The sequence below is a fragment of the Oryzias melastigma genome, unplaced genomic scaffold, assembly GCF_002922805.2.
Source record: "Oryzias melastigma strain HK-1 unplaced genomic scaffold, ASM292280v2 sc00731, whole genome shotgun sequence".
Classification (NCBI taxonomy): domain Eukaryota; kingdom Metazoa; phylum Chordata; class Actinopteri; order Beloniformes; family Adrianichthyidae; genus Oryzias; species Oryzias melastigma.
In genome coordinates this window covers 1-17,370 of record NW_023417319.1, presented here as the reverse complement: position 1 = coordinate 17,370, position 17,370 = coordinate 1, and the positions used below count along the sequence as shown (strand labels likewise).

Here is a 17,370-nt window from a genome sequence, read left to right as displayed (position 1 = left end):
TTAAATGTATTTATGATCGTGGCTGTTCAGTTCTGTTTAGCCTCTCACTGGACAGCATTTGTTTTTGAGCCAGTTCTTTCCTGGTTGTGTTGAAGCTGGCTTTGCAGAGAGAGTTTGACGCTCCGCCAGGTTGAGGCGATGCAGGAACATCATGGATCATCAGTGACACACATGTCAGCACGGAGATCAAACCGTTGCGTTTATTCAAACATCAAACAGCGACCAACAGGGAGGAGGAGGAGACAGCAGCTGAACAATGAGACTGATGCGTTTGTGGAACATCCTCCATTGTTATCAATCGGAATTTGATGGATGGAAACATGCACTCACTTCAACAACATCTGAGAAAGCTCTCCAAATGTAAAAATACTCATCATTCCAGCAGTTTCTTCCTTCAAAAGTAAAGTATTTTACCTGCCATACCATAAAAATCTCTGATTCTCCTTTAATAATAGATTCACTTCGAATGTTCTGTAATGAGGAGGTTAATGATCACGTGATGTGAACTCAAACATCGTAATTGTTGAGTTCTCGCTCCTTCAAAGATGTGAATTCTTCTGTTTTCAAGAGAAAAATCAGTTCATTCTGTGATTCCAGGGAAAAATTACAACTCTTCTTCTCCAAAAGTCTAGAGTTTGGAGGATCTCCCGCTTCAGTGTTTTTGAAGAATTGATCCTGAAGATCCGCCGTCAGCTGCAAAAAATCCATCTTTGTTGCTTTTCAAAAACGGACAAATCTTAAAAACCTTACAAACATTCAAAGATACGAGAGACCGGTGCAGGCAGACAACACAACAGTCAGAACAGGAACCATTCCCTTCTGCAGCCACAAGAGGGCAGCACTGCAACACAAGTCCAACCCTCCAAAAAAACCCAAAGAAGGGCACAGCTGGCATGAAGTATGAAAATGTTCAAATTTTGGACATGAAAAGTTCATTTTTATTCAATGCTAGAAATAATGCTAAACAACTAAGATTCCTGCACATGTTTATGAATATCTTTCAAATATAAAAATAGATTTTAACATAAAACTAAACTTACAAAAATATAAATAATGAAATACCATATGAATGATCATCCATGCTTTCTGTCATCAAACTGGTACTATCCAAACTAAAAGTATGACAGCAGTCACTGGTGGAGCCTGAACCAACTCAGTGTTGCCTCCAGAGGCTCTGGAGGTCATTGCAGAGAAGGATCCAGAAGTGAAGAGAAATATTTGGGTGTGAAAATAAAAACTGAGATTCATCAAGTGCTGCCAAATTCACCAGACGGAGCATTTGCTGGCAGGATTCATGGGAGAACCTTTCGGACAATGGAAAACCCGGGAAAACTCGTCAAACTGGGAAACGCTGCCGATCACCCTACAGAAAAAAGGAAATTCAAAGTCACGACCTCACCGCAGGCGGCAGCTTAAACCGATCGTCGTGATTTGGAGATGAATCACGTCATGCAGAAATGTTTGTACCTGTAATGCTCTGGAGCGTGTTTGTCAGTCAGCAGCTGCAGGTAGATGGACTGAGATCGTCTCTTCATGCACCAGTTCTGAAAACAATGACACAACTCACATGAAGGAAGAGGACCACAAACCACCATTCACTGACATCATCATGGAAAATGATTCCGACCAGATTTTTCTCACAATTCTTCTCTTATACTACACCTTTTAAATGTCAATCCCCTCCGCCAATCTCAAAAAAATATATTTAAAAACCCACTAACAAAACCAAAACAAACCTGTCAGAAAGTGTGTTAAGTGTTAAAGTGGTTATGGGATGGACACAGGAGGTTATGGAAAAGTGGGAAATTTGGTGATTTTCATATTTTCCTACAATATGGGAAAAAAACAACTTTTCTCCTCAGAATTTCCCACACTACGAGCTTAAGTCAACAATAAAAAAAAAATCCTCTTCTGTACCTTATACAAATTAATTTAGCCTCTTAACTCCTCAAGCATCATTGGGAAGCTACTTGGGAATAAAACGTTAGTTTTAAAATTTGTGGATTTTTAATGGCGTTAGCATGGTGGTGAGCTAGCAAAAGTGACGTTCTCCTGCTTGTGCATTTTTTACTGGATTACTGTGAAACTGTAATACATGATAGTTAGCTCAAGCGGAACAAACAATATAACAGACAATATGAATACATTAGGAATGTGGGTGCAGTTAGCAAAAACCTCAGTTGCCAAGAACATTCAAAAATTTACTTTTGCCGATCCTTTTAAAAGTTACATAGACCTGTTCGTCATCCTCAGGCGACCAAAAAATAAAATGGTTGCTATGGAGATAACACCAGCAGAAAAGCGGCCATTTTGAAAAAAGTATTTTTTTAGTGAATTTGGCATGTGCAGCTGTGACCAGGGCGGTGGGGGCAGAAGGGGGATGGGACGTCAGTCAGTGAGGGGGGTTTAGCACCTGCGGGCTGTACAACTCTGCTCACAGCTTTAATTACAGTTTAACCCCTTGATGGCTATTGATGCATATACTGTATAAATACATCACCTTTTAATGTTTTAGGTAACAAGGTTTAATGGGGGGTGTTAAAAAACAAAACATACAGTGGAAAACATGCAAGAGGCTGTGGAAGACAACAATATATGTTCATGAAGATGCACACTCTTTTCAACTGTTGCATTAGTGTTATGACAGAATCCTACAAAAGGATTTTGGCAATCTCTGACAACTCTGAATCTTTCATTTCTCTGAAGGTGAGTGACATGCCTCTGTACGTGTTTTTCATCTGTCCTTCACTTTCTTCTAAAGATTTCTTCAACTTTAGATGCTTAAGATTAAACACATGATCATAAAGAAGAAAAAAACTCCAAAAGCTGATGCAATCGACCTTGATCCTCAAGAGGGTTCTTTGTGTGTCTTTAATAAAAACTGTACGTTCTCCTGTTTCGATTTTAGCTGAAATTAGATCTCAAATAAGCAACAGAATCTGCATCAAACTCTTTCAGCTCAAATGTGAATTCTACGTCTAAACAAAAACACGTTGACGTGTCTCTGTGTGCTCGGTAATTTATTGGCTGCACTTTAATAAAACACGGGACACTGATCAATACGTTTAAAATCCCTGGTGTCAGAAAAAAAAGTTAGATTATTAATAAGTGACTTGTCTGCTGGCCTGCTGTGAACTTTCAGGGGATTGACTGTATTAAATTCTGTGGAAGTTGGAGACAGCCTTAAGCCTTTTATTCCGACGTGCATGAAATGTTGAGTGGAAGTGAGCTCCTGATTTTCACAGCACTTTCCTGTGCTAAGAGTTTTTAAAAAATCACTTTATGCTTCCTTCCAAAGCACCTTCACATTTTGCCACCATTACATGAAGTTAGGATTTAAATAAAACCAGCGAGTTTCATTGATGAGTCATAGAGATCAGAGGTGGTTTAATTCTGAGGTGAATACTGCATCATCATCAGGTTTGCTCAATACCTCCAGCAGGATGTTCATCCATCAACTGATACTGATTCCCTATTACCCCCACCTGCCCCCTATGATCAGTCGCTGCCGCTAAAAGGAGATCATAAGAAAATGTAATGAAAGAGTGAAATGATTCCTACCTGTGCAAAAGCGATGAAGAGCAGCTGCTCGTGAGTGTATTTGAGGCCGGGCAGCGGTCTCTCTGGACCGTGTTCCCGAACCCACTTCTGATAGGCCTGACGGGAGGAAAGAGAAGCAAAAGAGAGCCTGATCACAGAAGGCTTTATGTCTGAAAATAGATTAAGCACCTAAGTTCAGGACAGATTGTTGATATGATCCCTGGATGAAACTCGCGAGAGTTTGGTGTCCAGAAAAACTCAAGTTCTGCTTTTTGCGTTTAGTCTAAATACAAGAGGAATTATGGTATACTTACGGAGTACGCCAGCTTCAGCCCTCCCATGTCTGCGATGTTCTCTCCTAGAGTCTGACGGCCATTAACCTACACAGAAAACACACATATTTACTCACAGATGTGTTGGTCACTTAGATTTAGTCTGTTAACCAGCTTTCCTGGTTGCATTCAGCTCAGTATTAAATGTGAAGTTTATGAAAAGTTTTTCTTAAATATTCTGTTCCACTCCAAAAATAATCAACTTTTGTGTTTTTTACATGTTTTTGTAGCATTTTTCTTATAATAGAGAACCTACATAAATAACTGTAGATTTAAACTGCATTTTTTTTTTAATTTTTTCTTAATTCAAATCGTGTTGGATCAGAAAACCCAATGCTAGAAAAAGCTCAGATTAATGATCCAGCTACTGAAATGGGCGTAGCAAAGTCTGCTCTTCCCTGCATGCACCCTGGCCCGCCCACGCTTAGATGTGCGAGACATGATAAGTGTTCAACACTCGTGCTTTAACTGCTGTTTCCTGCAGTTCCTTCATGAACTCTTGCTGTCCACATGTTGGAGCTTTAAGCATCTTTTTTATTTAAATTGAATCATACAGTGTATATGTATATATTGTATATATTGTTTATGCATATTTGCACATGTATATCTGCACATGTATATTTGCACTGAAACGGTTGCTCCAATCTTCTTTGTCTATTTAAATACTTGTACAACTTTGTACATATTTTAGATATTTTATATTTTATATTATGTCTTGCAACATTTCTTTTGCACTGTAATGGCTGCTCCAACTTTTCAGCTAGTCTGTGCTTAAAATAATCAGTGCAAATGTCAACCACTTTTTGTTTTTTTAAAGATATTATTGAGTTAAATGATTGATTTTGTGAGGGTTTTAACTCCAGGCTTTGAGGACCTTCCAGCTGCTCCGTCTCTAACAACATGGAGGAGATCTCTTTAACCTGCTGGGACTCTGAACAGAAATGTTCTTCTGCTTCGCTGAAGTTTGTGCAACAGTTGCAGATGCTCTGGTCTTTAAAACTCAGTCGTGTTTTCAGGATTACGCCCCTGAAGATACCATAACGTTGTAGATGGGAAGTCAGAACCATGTGGAATGAATCGCTGAAGCCGTTCCCTCTCTACCCTCTGGCGCCGTCACCGTCAGGATAATCCTCCCAGCTTTATCTGAGATCCAGCTCCATGGAAATGGCCATGAGTCTGCTAAGCTAATGTTTTCCAAAGCATCACCCTCGGAGCACAGATGGGTTCAGACAGCCTCCCTCAAAGCCTGGAGTTTGGGTCAGACAGGTTTGTCTGATCTGGGGTTCAGACACTCCACTGTTGTCACCTCACTGCAGCAGAAGCTCTCCAGAGATTCTTTTTTTCATTTCTCAAGCAGCACTCAGCAATATTTGAATTCAAAATATGAAAAATTCAACGAAAATATATATTTATGGAGAAACACAGTGAGAGGATTAAACACTGTCTGACTTTCAAAGGTAATTTATTTCAGATTTACTCCACTGCATGACGGAGTGAATCTCGTTTTTGTTGATCTGCTGGGTTTGAAACCAAGAGAACCTCAAATTCCCAAATGATTTGTCACAAAAACATCTGAACATACATAGAATTCTTCTGACTTTGAACAGGATCAATTCTAATGGAATAATTCAGATCAGTGGCTTCAATAGGACAAAACTAAAAAAGAAGAGAGAAAGTGGAGGAATTCATGAATCCAGATGGCGTTTAGCTTGAGAATCCTCAAGTATGAACAGCCGCCTGATGTGGAATTCTCAGCAAATGTTGGCATTTGCTTCTGTCCTAACAACACTTATCTACGGTGGGCCTGAAGGACAAATTACATCAACTAATCATTCACCAATAATAATTGAAAAAGTGAAACAAAAAAAAAAACAAACTACTCTTTAGAAAACAAAATCAAAATTCAGATATAGAACATAAAATACTTAACAAAAAGATTCCAGAAAACAAAAGTAATTTCCAGAAATCAAAGTGAAATGTTATAAAACTGAAACAAAATAAGAGACCTCCCTGATTGGATCATTTGAATTTTGATGAAGAGGAAAAGCAGAAAGGATGTTTTACCTGAACTGGTAAAGAGTTGATCGATCAATCACCTAACTTTTGAAGTGGGCGTGGCCAGAAAATTAAAGAAATAGCTTCTGTCAGATGATAATGCCAGGCCAAAACACTTTCTGTTGAGAAAGTGAACTTTTTTACTTTTGGCTTTGCTTTTTTTGTAGTTGTTATCTTTAATGTGTTTTTGCGTTGAGTGATTTGTTGATGTGATTTGGACTTCAGGGCCACCGTATTAATCTGCACCTGTACTTAATAATCAATGCTTTGAAACCATACGCCACACATTTCCTTTGTTTGGGCTCAGCCCACTGACTGTATATCAGAACTGGACTGAGTGACCCCTCCCTTCTGGCATTCCAGATGGCTCCAAAAAGCCAAAATCCCGTAGACTTCTATAGTGAAATAAACAGTTATTACTCAGTCATTCTGTTTGTCAGCAAAAAAATTACAGCCAGATGTCTCAAAAAAAGTAGGTGGAGCCTGCTGGCCCCCACATCCACCATTTCAACCGTTTGACAGATTTTGTGTAGTGCATTTTCAAGTGGTAGGGGTGTGGACTTCCACCAAGCTCACTTCTGACTGGTGAGAGCGGTTGCCATAGAAATGTTTAGATCAACCTACACCAATCACTGCTTACTGACGACTTCTGATTCCATATCACGACTAAATTGACTTATTTTGGTTGGAGCTGGAATAAACCATTTTCTATGGGTGACATCACACTAACTCAATCCAGTTCTCACATACAGTCAATGGTTGCAGCTATTCAAGCCGACTGCTAATGAACCACACAGGAGAAAAGAGCTTTAATCTACAATAACGGACAGAAATGTTACAGTTAGATTCAGATCATAGATTCTGAACCCAAGAGTTAAACTAGTCAGGCAAAAAGTAATGAGCAGACTCCATCACACTGAACTCACGCTTTTACTGCATGAACTTCCTCATCTTTATGATGTTCAGCTCAGTGGTATGGTGGTAGAGTGTCCACCCTGGGACTGACAGATTTTGAGTTCAAATTCACAGTTGGGTCATGTTAAAGGCTTTAAATTTGAAGCTTAGGGGCTTTAAATGGTTTCTGAGTGGAGCTGCAGCCCCCCCACCGGTAGAGTCAAATGCGCAGAGCACATTTCACACCCGCAGGTGTGGAAACTAACTTTAATTTGAAAAAGTGAGAGATCTCATTTAAGTAGCGTTCCCTCGCTCATCGCAGGGATTATGATCTAAAGGTAACCTGTGAAAGGTGAAATCCGTTAAGTAGGATTACAGATGTTTGAAGGTTGTAAAACTCCTCAGTACACACTTTATCCACCTTCCTCAGACAGACATGAACTTTTTCACATTTTTATTGTTTAAACTCTCAAATTTTAAACTTATATAGAAAAATATGTTCAGTTTTACAGAACGAAAACAAAGATTTGATTGAAGATTTGTATAACACTGGTAAGATGCACGCATTCTGTACAGGAAGCATGGCACAGTGGAGATTGATTGATAATGTCAACAGCCAATCAGGACACAGAAACCAGTAATATGCTGTGAATCCACTGAAAAAGAAGAAAAAGTCTATGAAACAGTAAACTGTGAAGGGTGTGTGTCTGTGCACATTTGTGTGTGTCTAAGCCCACCTTCTGGTTATACACTGTGAAGTTATCATAGAGCTCCATGATACATTCGGCTTTCTTCTGGAACTTTCTGTACGACTCCTCGGTCCACCACTGCTTGAGGTTTCCGTGGCGATCATATTGACCCCCTAAGAACATGAACCATTGCATCACTAAGATGAGGGGGCAAAAGGCAGGGTGGAAGGGTGAGAGTTAGAATGAAGAACAACCCAAAGAACTGCCCAGCATGACATTATTGATGAGATGATGGAGACGGCACTCGAACACAGATCTTCAATGGACACTAAAAATACCATCATGTGATGCTGCTAAATGCTTAATGAAGACGGCGTGAAAACGAGCTGTTTTCAATGAAGCTTGTTGCAATGTGCAACTAAACTTGTAAAGCTTGTAAAATTTGACCATGTCTGGGGGTTGTTGCACTCATAGCTTCATAAGAGAAAAAGTTTGTAATTAGAAAAGTGCTATTAGAGTAAAAAGTAAGTAAGTAGTGAATTAAAACTTTCTGAACTCATTATAAATAGTTGAAGGAAATACGGATTATAAGTCAAACTAAAAAATTTTAACAGATTATTGCCGTGTACAACAGAAAATCAATTGGAGGTCAGTAAGAAAAACCATCATTAAGGCGTACCAATTAAGGTGGATTTTCTATTTTTGAAAAAATTCGAAACATTATACATCAAGAATCACTTAATTAGCTCTGATTTAATTCTAGTTTGTTAGATTTACAAACTTCTGTCTGAAATGCACCACAAATGGTAAATAAATACAGGGTTTATTTTTTAAAAATGACTGCAGACATCACTTAACATGCTGCTATATTTGCTGCATTTAGATGATCCTGTGTAATGCAGGGTGCCTTTTATTTTGAAAGGAAGTAATGTGAACAGCTGTCAAAAGTTATTTCATAATTTGAAAAAAAAGCTATTTTATTTATTAGCAAAACAAGAGTTAATTCATATTAATCTTAATGGTACCAATACGATAAATACAATTAAATGTTTTATTTTTTTACGAGTGAAGAAAGACGTTGTGGCTCCTCCTTAAAGCTCAGATTTACTTTTGGAGTTACTCCTGGAGGTCAAATCTCCTTGACTCACTCCTCCTGTGAATCCACAACACTACTTGTTGCTTCTCTTTACTTCAGTCTCTTTGTTTTGTAATAAACATGTTAAAATGTCCTTAACCAATGAAGTGACGGATGCGACAAACAGAGTCAGCTGTACCTCCACTCAGGTGTCCATTTTAAAACTAGAAGTGCTCTCCAAAATGATTGCTCGCAGCTTTGTCAGAATAATTTTAAATCTACATGTTAGAAACAACGAAAACTAGAAAACGTAGAGAAAAAAAAACATAAATTAGCTACATTGTGATTTGTTTACAATTTAAAAAATGCTGTTAGGGGGAATTCTAACGGTGTGTGGTGCCTGAGGCAAAAATCTTGCTTTAATTTTCTACAAAATAGTATTTTTTTAGGGAAATGTTGGAGTTTACATATTAAAAGACACTTCTGATTTTTCCCTTACTTTTAGTAAAAATTACATTTGGTTGTCATGTTTTGTGCAGTGGATCATGAAATCAAGGAGAATCCTGCAAAGCAGACATTACTGTTAATTAGGCGTTAGCATGCATGTTTGATACCTTTGAGGCTTCAGTGTTTACATGTCTTACTTTTTGTGCACAAGTGGTTGGAGAGGAAATGGGGTTTAAACAGCCTAAATTATTTAAAATCTGAGAAAAAAATTAAAAATAGTGCAACAAGCTCTAATTTAAATCGTAAAGTTGTATTGTTCCTGTTGAGGAAATGTACTCATCTATCTACATTTACCATATCTGTGCCATTTTCCATGAGTTGGCAAAAATCTGACATCACTTCCTCTTTAACTGGATTATTCCCCTAATGTATCTATAAATTCAATCTTAAGTCATTTCAGGGATCATCATTCATAATTGAACCTTTTGACCTGAACTTCAAAGTGTTCTCAAGCATCCCATTTACTAATTTTTCCTTAAAGCTTCTTTAATTAGAGCTGAAACTACACTGGCTTGCATCTCTGACTCTAAAAAAGTAACATTTTAATGAACTAACAAAGTTTGTTTGCACAAAAAAAAACTTTCTGAGTTTAGAGGATGGATGGAGAAAATGTGTGATCCTTTATAAAGTAAATGTTTGAAAGGAAAACTGTTTTTACTGGAAAACAAATTTAATTTGTGACAATAAATAAACACTGAATGAATGATCGAATGAACCTAAAGTTGTAGAAATACAACTTTATATAGTAGCGAAGATTCTGGAGATGGATTAAAGGGAAAGAGGTTGTTCTCCTCACCCCAGTCATCATATCCATGTGTCAGTTCATGACCGATGATGGCTCCTATTCCTCCATAGTTCAGAGATCTGTCACGGAGAACATGACATCATGAGTCAACAGAAACTCTCCAAGAGATAGACTTTATCTTTATTAAATAACGTCACTCTAAGAATCACAGAGAAGCTCTAAAATTGAATAAAACCAATCAACCTCCCAACACTTTGTTCTCGTTAATCCAAACAAATGAAAAACAAAGATGTCTGAACTGCTTGAAAAGAGCCTGATGTTTTTACAGACCCACTCTGATGGAAATTGTGTTTTTGTGGCATTTCTCTGATGATGGTGGACATATATAAAGAAAATAAAGCTTAAAATAGTATTTTTGGGTATTATTTTTATTTAAAATAGGGAGCAGACAAAAAAATGTAGTTTGAAAAAGAGCTCATCTAGAAATTACACTAGAAGGATCACAAGCTCTCTCAACAACAGAGAGGGGAAGGGGGGTGGGGTTGCTCTGCGTCAACGGTACCACCCACAACTCATAGATGAATTTCTAATCAACTACTGCTGCTCTGCAGAAACTATGTCCTAGAAAACGACATCGTTTTTGAGATTTGGGCTAGAAACAGCATAATCGTCATTAAAACCACTGGGAATACTTTCAAAGTAGATGAAAAGATAATCAGAGTGGGACTTTCAGTAGTTTCCCGCATTGTCTTGGACCATAAGTAAGTATTTAGGACAGGGGTCTGCAACATTCAACCCTAAAAGAGTCATTTGGTCTACTGTCATACTGACCAAAACCAAACGAGAAACACAAATTTCAAATTCTGTTCATAAAAATACACTTTATTTATGTTTGTGGTCATTAAACCACTTTTCAAAATAACATCTCACTTTTAAATATTTATAAAAGTGCTATTTTTAAAATTATATAGCAATTTGATCTTAAATTACTTTTGACAGAAGCACATAGAAGTTAATTTCAAAATAAAATTCAGCCTGTTTTAAATAAAATTAGATTATGTGACAAAAAATGATGCTTTCGTCTTATTATAATAGATTACACCATTAAAAATCTAAACCTACAGTTGATAACATTATTAACTTAAGAAAAATAGCCAAAACGAACTACCAAGAGTTTATTCAAAGCGGTTTCTTCTAAGCCAAAGAGCCACAAGTGTCTCTGGAGCCTCAGGATGCAGACCCCAGTTTAGGAGGTCAACGTGTTTCTGTGAGGGTTTGTGTTTATCAGTGTGGTTCTTTGGATTTCAGGTTTTATTTCACTTAGATTTGACAGAAGTTTATCAAAATCCTTCAGAGATGCTTCAGATTTATTTTTTTATTTTTTTAATTTAACCTTTGTTTAACTAGGTGAGCTATTAAGAGCACATTTTTATTTTACAATAATGACCTGTGAAGTTGAGAAATACGTCAGATAAAAGCACATCACAATATACACATCAATTTATATCAAGGAAATTTATTCAGTTAAAAATAATACTGGAAAATATAAAACATTTTTAATTCAAACTTGTGCAGGATTCAGTCACTTAATTTATTAATTTTAAGGAGATCAGTTTTTAGTCTATTTAGGTTCATGTTTTCTTCTCACATGTTTCCCATTGACCAAGGGAACAGCTTCATGATGTCAATGATGTTTTTATGCTATTTGGATGCTGTAGGAGCATTTAAACATGGATAATTTAGTGTTTCAGAACGTCTTGTATCAAAGTCAAAAGCAGGTTTGAAAACTGGTAACTGAGAAGATAATTAAATGTTTCTTTGAGGCTTTCGTGTCTGCAGTGACTGAAAAGTCAAACATATAATTTTCAAGACTGAAGTTGCGTTCGGTGGAGTTCCTCAGAACATCGACACGTCTGCTTGCATGTTTGACATGCGTTCTTGTGATAATCGACTTTATCATTTCATCCTTACTGAAGCAGGATGTGTTTGATTGGTGCTGAATAAAAATGACACCTTAGATTTTTTCTGTGTTTGGCCTGAACACAAACATGAACTAATCTTAAAAGAAACCCGGTTCCTGACCTCACTGCTGCATTGTGGATATGTAGCACCTGATAAAACATCTGAACCATGTGAGAGAAGCCTCGTGGTTCTGCAGGTCGCCTCTCCTCCACTTGACCCAAACTCTCCACTGGATTGCTGTTTTTGCCCCACATGCAGATGCGGCGAGCGATGCGAGAGAAGACTGGAGGCTATTCACATGGCTACGCCTGAAAATGACTTTCTGACAGCTCGTCGATAAGCTGCTTCACACCGAGCCGACTCCTTCTTCAGCTAACAGGCTGTTTGAAGCTTCATTATGCTCCACATGAGTGGAGGTGTGTGTGTGTGTGCAGCCAGGGCTGCTGCAGTAATAACTTGTAGGGGGCAGTTATGTGTACACTCAGTTTTCTACAGTCATTAATTAAAATTGATTAGCATGCGAGTCGTAGCAGCGATATCCTTTAATGAAGACATAGAAGTGTAGGGGCTGCAGGGTCTAATTATCGGACATTCTTGCTGTGTGTTTGTTCACAGAAGTTTCTTTAAATGCAGATGTTGTAGTTTAGTGAACTGTGGCGTCACCTGAACAACACCTGCAGCTGACTGCAGGCTGTTGGTAAACAAGAGTTTATGAGTCACTACACATGTCTACTCTCCTCGGTGCTCAGATTAAACACTTGAAAATGTTTGGGCATGAATGCGTCTCACTCATCCAGTTTAATACTACTTCAGAAAAGTGAGAGCTTTCAATAAAATGAAGCTGTCGCAGCTTTTTCATCACTTTAAGACCAATAGATGCAGAGGAGAATTTCAAACCCCCCACTGGACATTTAATCTATTTTAAAATGTGCAGGTAAGATTCTTTTTTTGGAAATCTTGTGTTTATACTAAATAATATATATATATATATATTTTAGTACACAAAGATACACACTTATGTTTTAGTCAAACATGCTTGGAAGAAATACTCAGGAATGTCAGGAAAAAAAAGAAGAACATAATGTTGATCAGAATGGATTGATTTGAAGATCCACTCCAATTTAAATTGTGTTTTTTTTTCCATTGACGGAGCACACATAAAAAGAAAATTAAAACTGAATTTCTGAGTGTTTCTTCATCGAAATTGTTGTGAATCAGGAGCAGACGAAAAAAATGTTGTTTGAAAAAGATTGTATTTGTGACGTAGAAAACTCATTTGGTAGGAGGGGCCACAAGCTCCCCGCTTTGCTCTATTCTTAAGCATCCACTTGCAGACAAATAGATCATGTAAATCTTCCTGATCCAAGCTGATATCTGGACACAAAAATTAAGTCGTATATTTATGATTTAAAAAGTCGTAGGCTAAATATGAAACTTTTTTTTCTCGTAAATTTACACGTTTTCAAGTGGTAAATTTATCACTTTAAATCTTGTAAAATTATATATAATAATATTGCCTTTTTCTGGTCGTACAAATCTGAGAAGCACTCATAAAAAAAAAAAAACACTTTCCTGATTCTTCTCTAAACTTTATGGACTACTTGACCTGTTTACAGTTTTAGCTACAATCTCTAAATTATCAACCAATTATAAAAAGTTTAAATTAGAAAGTCACAAAAAGTTTAAAAATTCAACAAAAACATTAATTATAAATGAACGGCATTAATTTAGAACAACCTGATTGTCGTCTTGTGTGTTTTGCCAAAGCATGAAAACATCTATATTTCTTTTTTAATGTTTGATATTTGATTTTTTATGAATGACTTTTCTAATGAAAAAAAATCTGTTTATATATATTTTTTGTGATTTATACTTGATTTTTTAAAATTCTGATAATTTATCTGCATTTGCTATGATAAAGTCTGAAATAGTGTATTCTTGCTTTGATTGCTTGAAATAAACCATTAAAAAATAAAATAAAAAAATAGGTTGAGGATGTTGAACTCACCTGGTAAAGAAACAATTCTAACAACAATGCAAAAGAAAATTTTAAAATATCGTAGATTAAAAAAACAGTTTCTTTGACTAATGTTTTCTATGTTTGAAACATAAATAATAAACCTATAAAAGAGTTATTTGCAGCTTTGAACATAACTCCTATCAGTGGAGCTGACAGGAACAGGCAGAGTCAGGTACAGACACTCTACTGGTGACATTCCCATCAACATGCTGGGCTCAGATTCAGGGAGGCGACCTCTCAATGACATCTTTTCCATTAGCAGGGCCTTGTTCCATAATTGAGCTCTTGGTGGGTAGTTAAATTGGTCTAATCAGGTACGTTGGGACCTAGCAGAAGCAGAGGCTTTCCAGGCTCGAGCTGCCGTAACGACCTTGGTTGAGGCCACAGAGCAGCCGTTGGCTCGCCGCAGTGATCTGAGGGGATGCAGGCGATACTTACTGTGGAAACTCAGGGTTGTAAAGAGTCGGCTGAAGAATGCCGGCAGGAAAGACTGGAAAACACATCAAAGAATGAAACATTTGCATTAAAAGGGTTGGACGAAGAGATATTTTCAGGCTACTAGAATATTAACATCACTGTTCTCTTTTCTGAAATAAACCCTCTTCAGTAAAACTGAATTTTTGTACTTTATTTTGTAAGGTCTTTCAAATTAAAAACTCTGTTTGTCTGTTTGTGAAGACTATTTTAAAAATGTACTTTGTGAATCTGGACAGTTTTCTTTTTATGTCAGTAAAAAAGGAAATTTTATGGAAACTTCCAAACATTTAAAGGAATTTTCTGTCCATTAAATTAGTTATTAAAGCGTGGAGCCAACACTTTGACTCATGTGGGCTCATAGCAACATAAAGTAATTTGCACAAAAGATAATTTCCTGCTACATGTTACCTTGAAGTTATTTCTAAATCTGGACCTCTTAAAGGTCTTAAAGTCTCAGAGTAACAGGGAAAAGGACTTTAAGTTTATGCCACGTACACAAAATGATAAGAAATTTTCATATTTATTCATAAACTGGATGTGTTTGTTTAAAAAAGAACTATAAACTTTGTATTTTCTATCTGCCAATAACCCTTAAAGTTAGGGATCATACGAAGAATAGTTGTAGCCTAAATATTCATCCATAAATAAGTAATTTAAATATCTTTTGGTCAAACATTGAGTTTTTTTTATGTCCAAATTAAACTTTCTTCTTAAGTGAATAAAAAATCAATGACATGAATAAAGAAAAATGTTAAAACTACAGAGTAAATTGGAGTGGATTATGCTGTATCTAATGAGCGATGAAGAAAAAACTGGCTGTGATCTCAGAGGGTTCGCTGATTTAATGATCAAAAATGGAGAGGCTGCAGCTCAGTTACACAATCCAAGACTAAAATTGAGAGTTGTGGAACAAAGTTGTATATGCTGCTTAATAAAAAATTACATACAATTATAATAGAAGTTCATGAACTGTTGAATTTCCTCAACAAACAAATATTTTACTAAAAACTTGTTTGTTTTCATTCATCCACTCACACAAAGTCTCCAATGTTACAAAAGGACTAATACATAAAATGTTTTTATTATTGTTTCTACAGTCACACAATGTTGGGATTATCTGGTGTTTTGACATGAGATGGACATGAAAACGGTCAATCACTGACAGGATGGTCGTCTCTTAACCACCCGAGGAGGCGATCTCCAGAAAGTTGGTTTCAACTGAACCAGTAAACCATCAGTTATTGAGAACCTCCCTGCTGACGGGGGCAGCAGGTGGAAAAGAGCAGAGTGAGGAGTTGGATTCAGCTGAATGCATCAGGAGGAGCCCTTCAAAAGTATTCAATCAAAGCAGGAAAATAGACGCTGATGATGCAGAGGTGGGAGCAGACGGAGCTGTGTAGTCACATGCACCAATACGGGGGTAGACCTCTACAGGTGCTGCAGAATTTTGGGTAGTCCAGGTCCATGGAGGGTCATAGAGAGAAGTGGTTGCATGTGAGGCTCATAGGCCACCTGAAGGGACGTCATGAAAATGGCACAGACCGTTGTGTGTGTGTGATAAATATATCATGAAGTATTTGTGAGGCTATTGGAATTTGGACACACTGAGACTTGTTTAAGACTAACTGTAGTTAGTCATGAACAAGTCATAAACTAGGACTAGCTGTCGTCCCAATTGGCCTTACAGGAGGATACGGGCTGTCTGTGGGTGAGAATGGGAAAACCTGTATGGGGCATTGGGTTTAGATCATAGACAATTCAGTGACCTGTAAGATAAAAATGTTGATTCCCATTTTTTTATTTTTGGCTTGCTGCAGGTAACAGGTTGTTGTGAAAACTTATACAGCACATAAGAGTAAGTATGAGTGAAGTAGAGTCCTCTGCAAAAAAATGACCCAGAGAGTTTGGATGAGTGTGTTTGTTTAACCTTTGTCCTCCTGCATCAACTCCTAACCATTGATTTTCTGCCATGACTTTAATCCAGCAGGTAGACAGGCGCAGTCGACGGGCTGATTTTTAGAGAGGTGGGCAAACTAGATTTGTTCAACGCTCAGGAAGCTGTTGCTGCTTGTTTTTCCTCCAGGGGGGAATTAGGCAGGAGAAGTGGAGATCGAAGTGGAAAGTAGCGAGCCATGATCGAGAATATGACATGAGGAGGTGGATGTTGTTCTTTTTCCCGGCAGACATCGTGTTTCTGGCTGAAGACAGACAGCACGGCGGCGTAATTGTGTGTTACTAACACTTTCGTCCACATGATGGACGCGGAGGAAGGATTGTGTTTGTGTGTGTGTTTGCAGAGGCTGACACGAGCATCAGCATGTACAACCAAGAGTCGAGTACTCACCCATTTGGTTCTTGTTAGGCAGGTAGTAGGCATTAAGCGCCTGTGGGGGGAGAAGCCATCTGAGGAGAACAGAATTAGACAACCATGATTTTAAAGACACGTTTCTTAACCCACACTCTCAAATCCCCAATCAATCTGCTTGGATTGTGAGCAAAATGCAAACATCTAAATCTTTATTCCTCTAAATGTCCGGTTTAGAAATGTTAAGTCTGCCCACCAAGCTGAAGGTCCTCACAAAATACGGATTTTTAGACGAATTATTATGAAGTGATGTCCAAGGCTAGTTTATTGGCTCCAAATCCCCAAACAACTAAATTCAAGATTATTAGCTCCGTGTTGGACTCTTCCTGCAATAACACAGCCAAACAGTAGGTGGCAGTGTGGGATCTTTAACTGTAGCTGTGTCTGATGTTGTACGGATAAAGCTTTACATTTATATTTTTGTTTTTAAATGCTTTTTGTTCTTATATGAGGATATTTGATCGATTCATTGATTTCAAGCCATTTCAGTGATTAAAAAACAAAGAAAAAAGACAACAACAACAAAAAAAAACATAGATAATCAAATTTATTTAAATTTCCTATTTAAGATGTTAAAAGGACACAAAGAGATTGAATGCCCTGCTAAGAAGAGCAGGTTCTCCTCAACAGAAATCTCAACTGTGGAGGTGGTCGTGGAGCGGTGTACGTTGTCCAAGCTCAAGAACATCCAGGAAAACACCAGTCACCA

The 17,370-nt window shown here is 37.5% G+C and overlaps 1 protein-coding gene across 1 annotated transcript; it reads right to left on the bottom strand.

Moving 5' to 3' along the window:
• Positions 1 to 163: 163 nt before the first annotated feature.
• Positions 164 to 16,699, bottom strand: LOC112139107 (endothelin-converting enzyme-like 1; the record flags this gene model as incomplete). The annotated part of the gene is made up of 8 exons (XM_024261809.1): positions 164 to 1,363; positions 1,468 to 1,544; positions 3,562 to 3,657; positions 3,855 to 3,920; positions 7,559 to 7,707; positions 9,889 to 9,956; positions 14,258 to 14,309; positions 16,641 to 16,699. Coding segments are annotated over 8 exons (667 nt in total), but the record flags the coding sequence as incomplete, so codon positions are not given.
• Between the last annotated feature and the right edge of the window lie 671 nt (positions 16,700 to 17,370).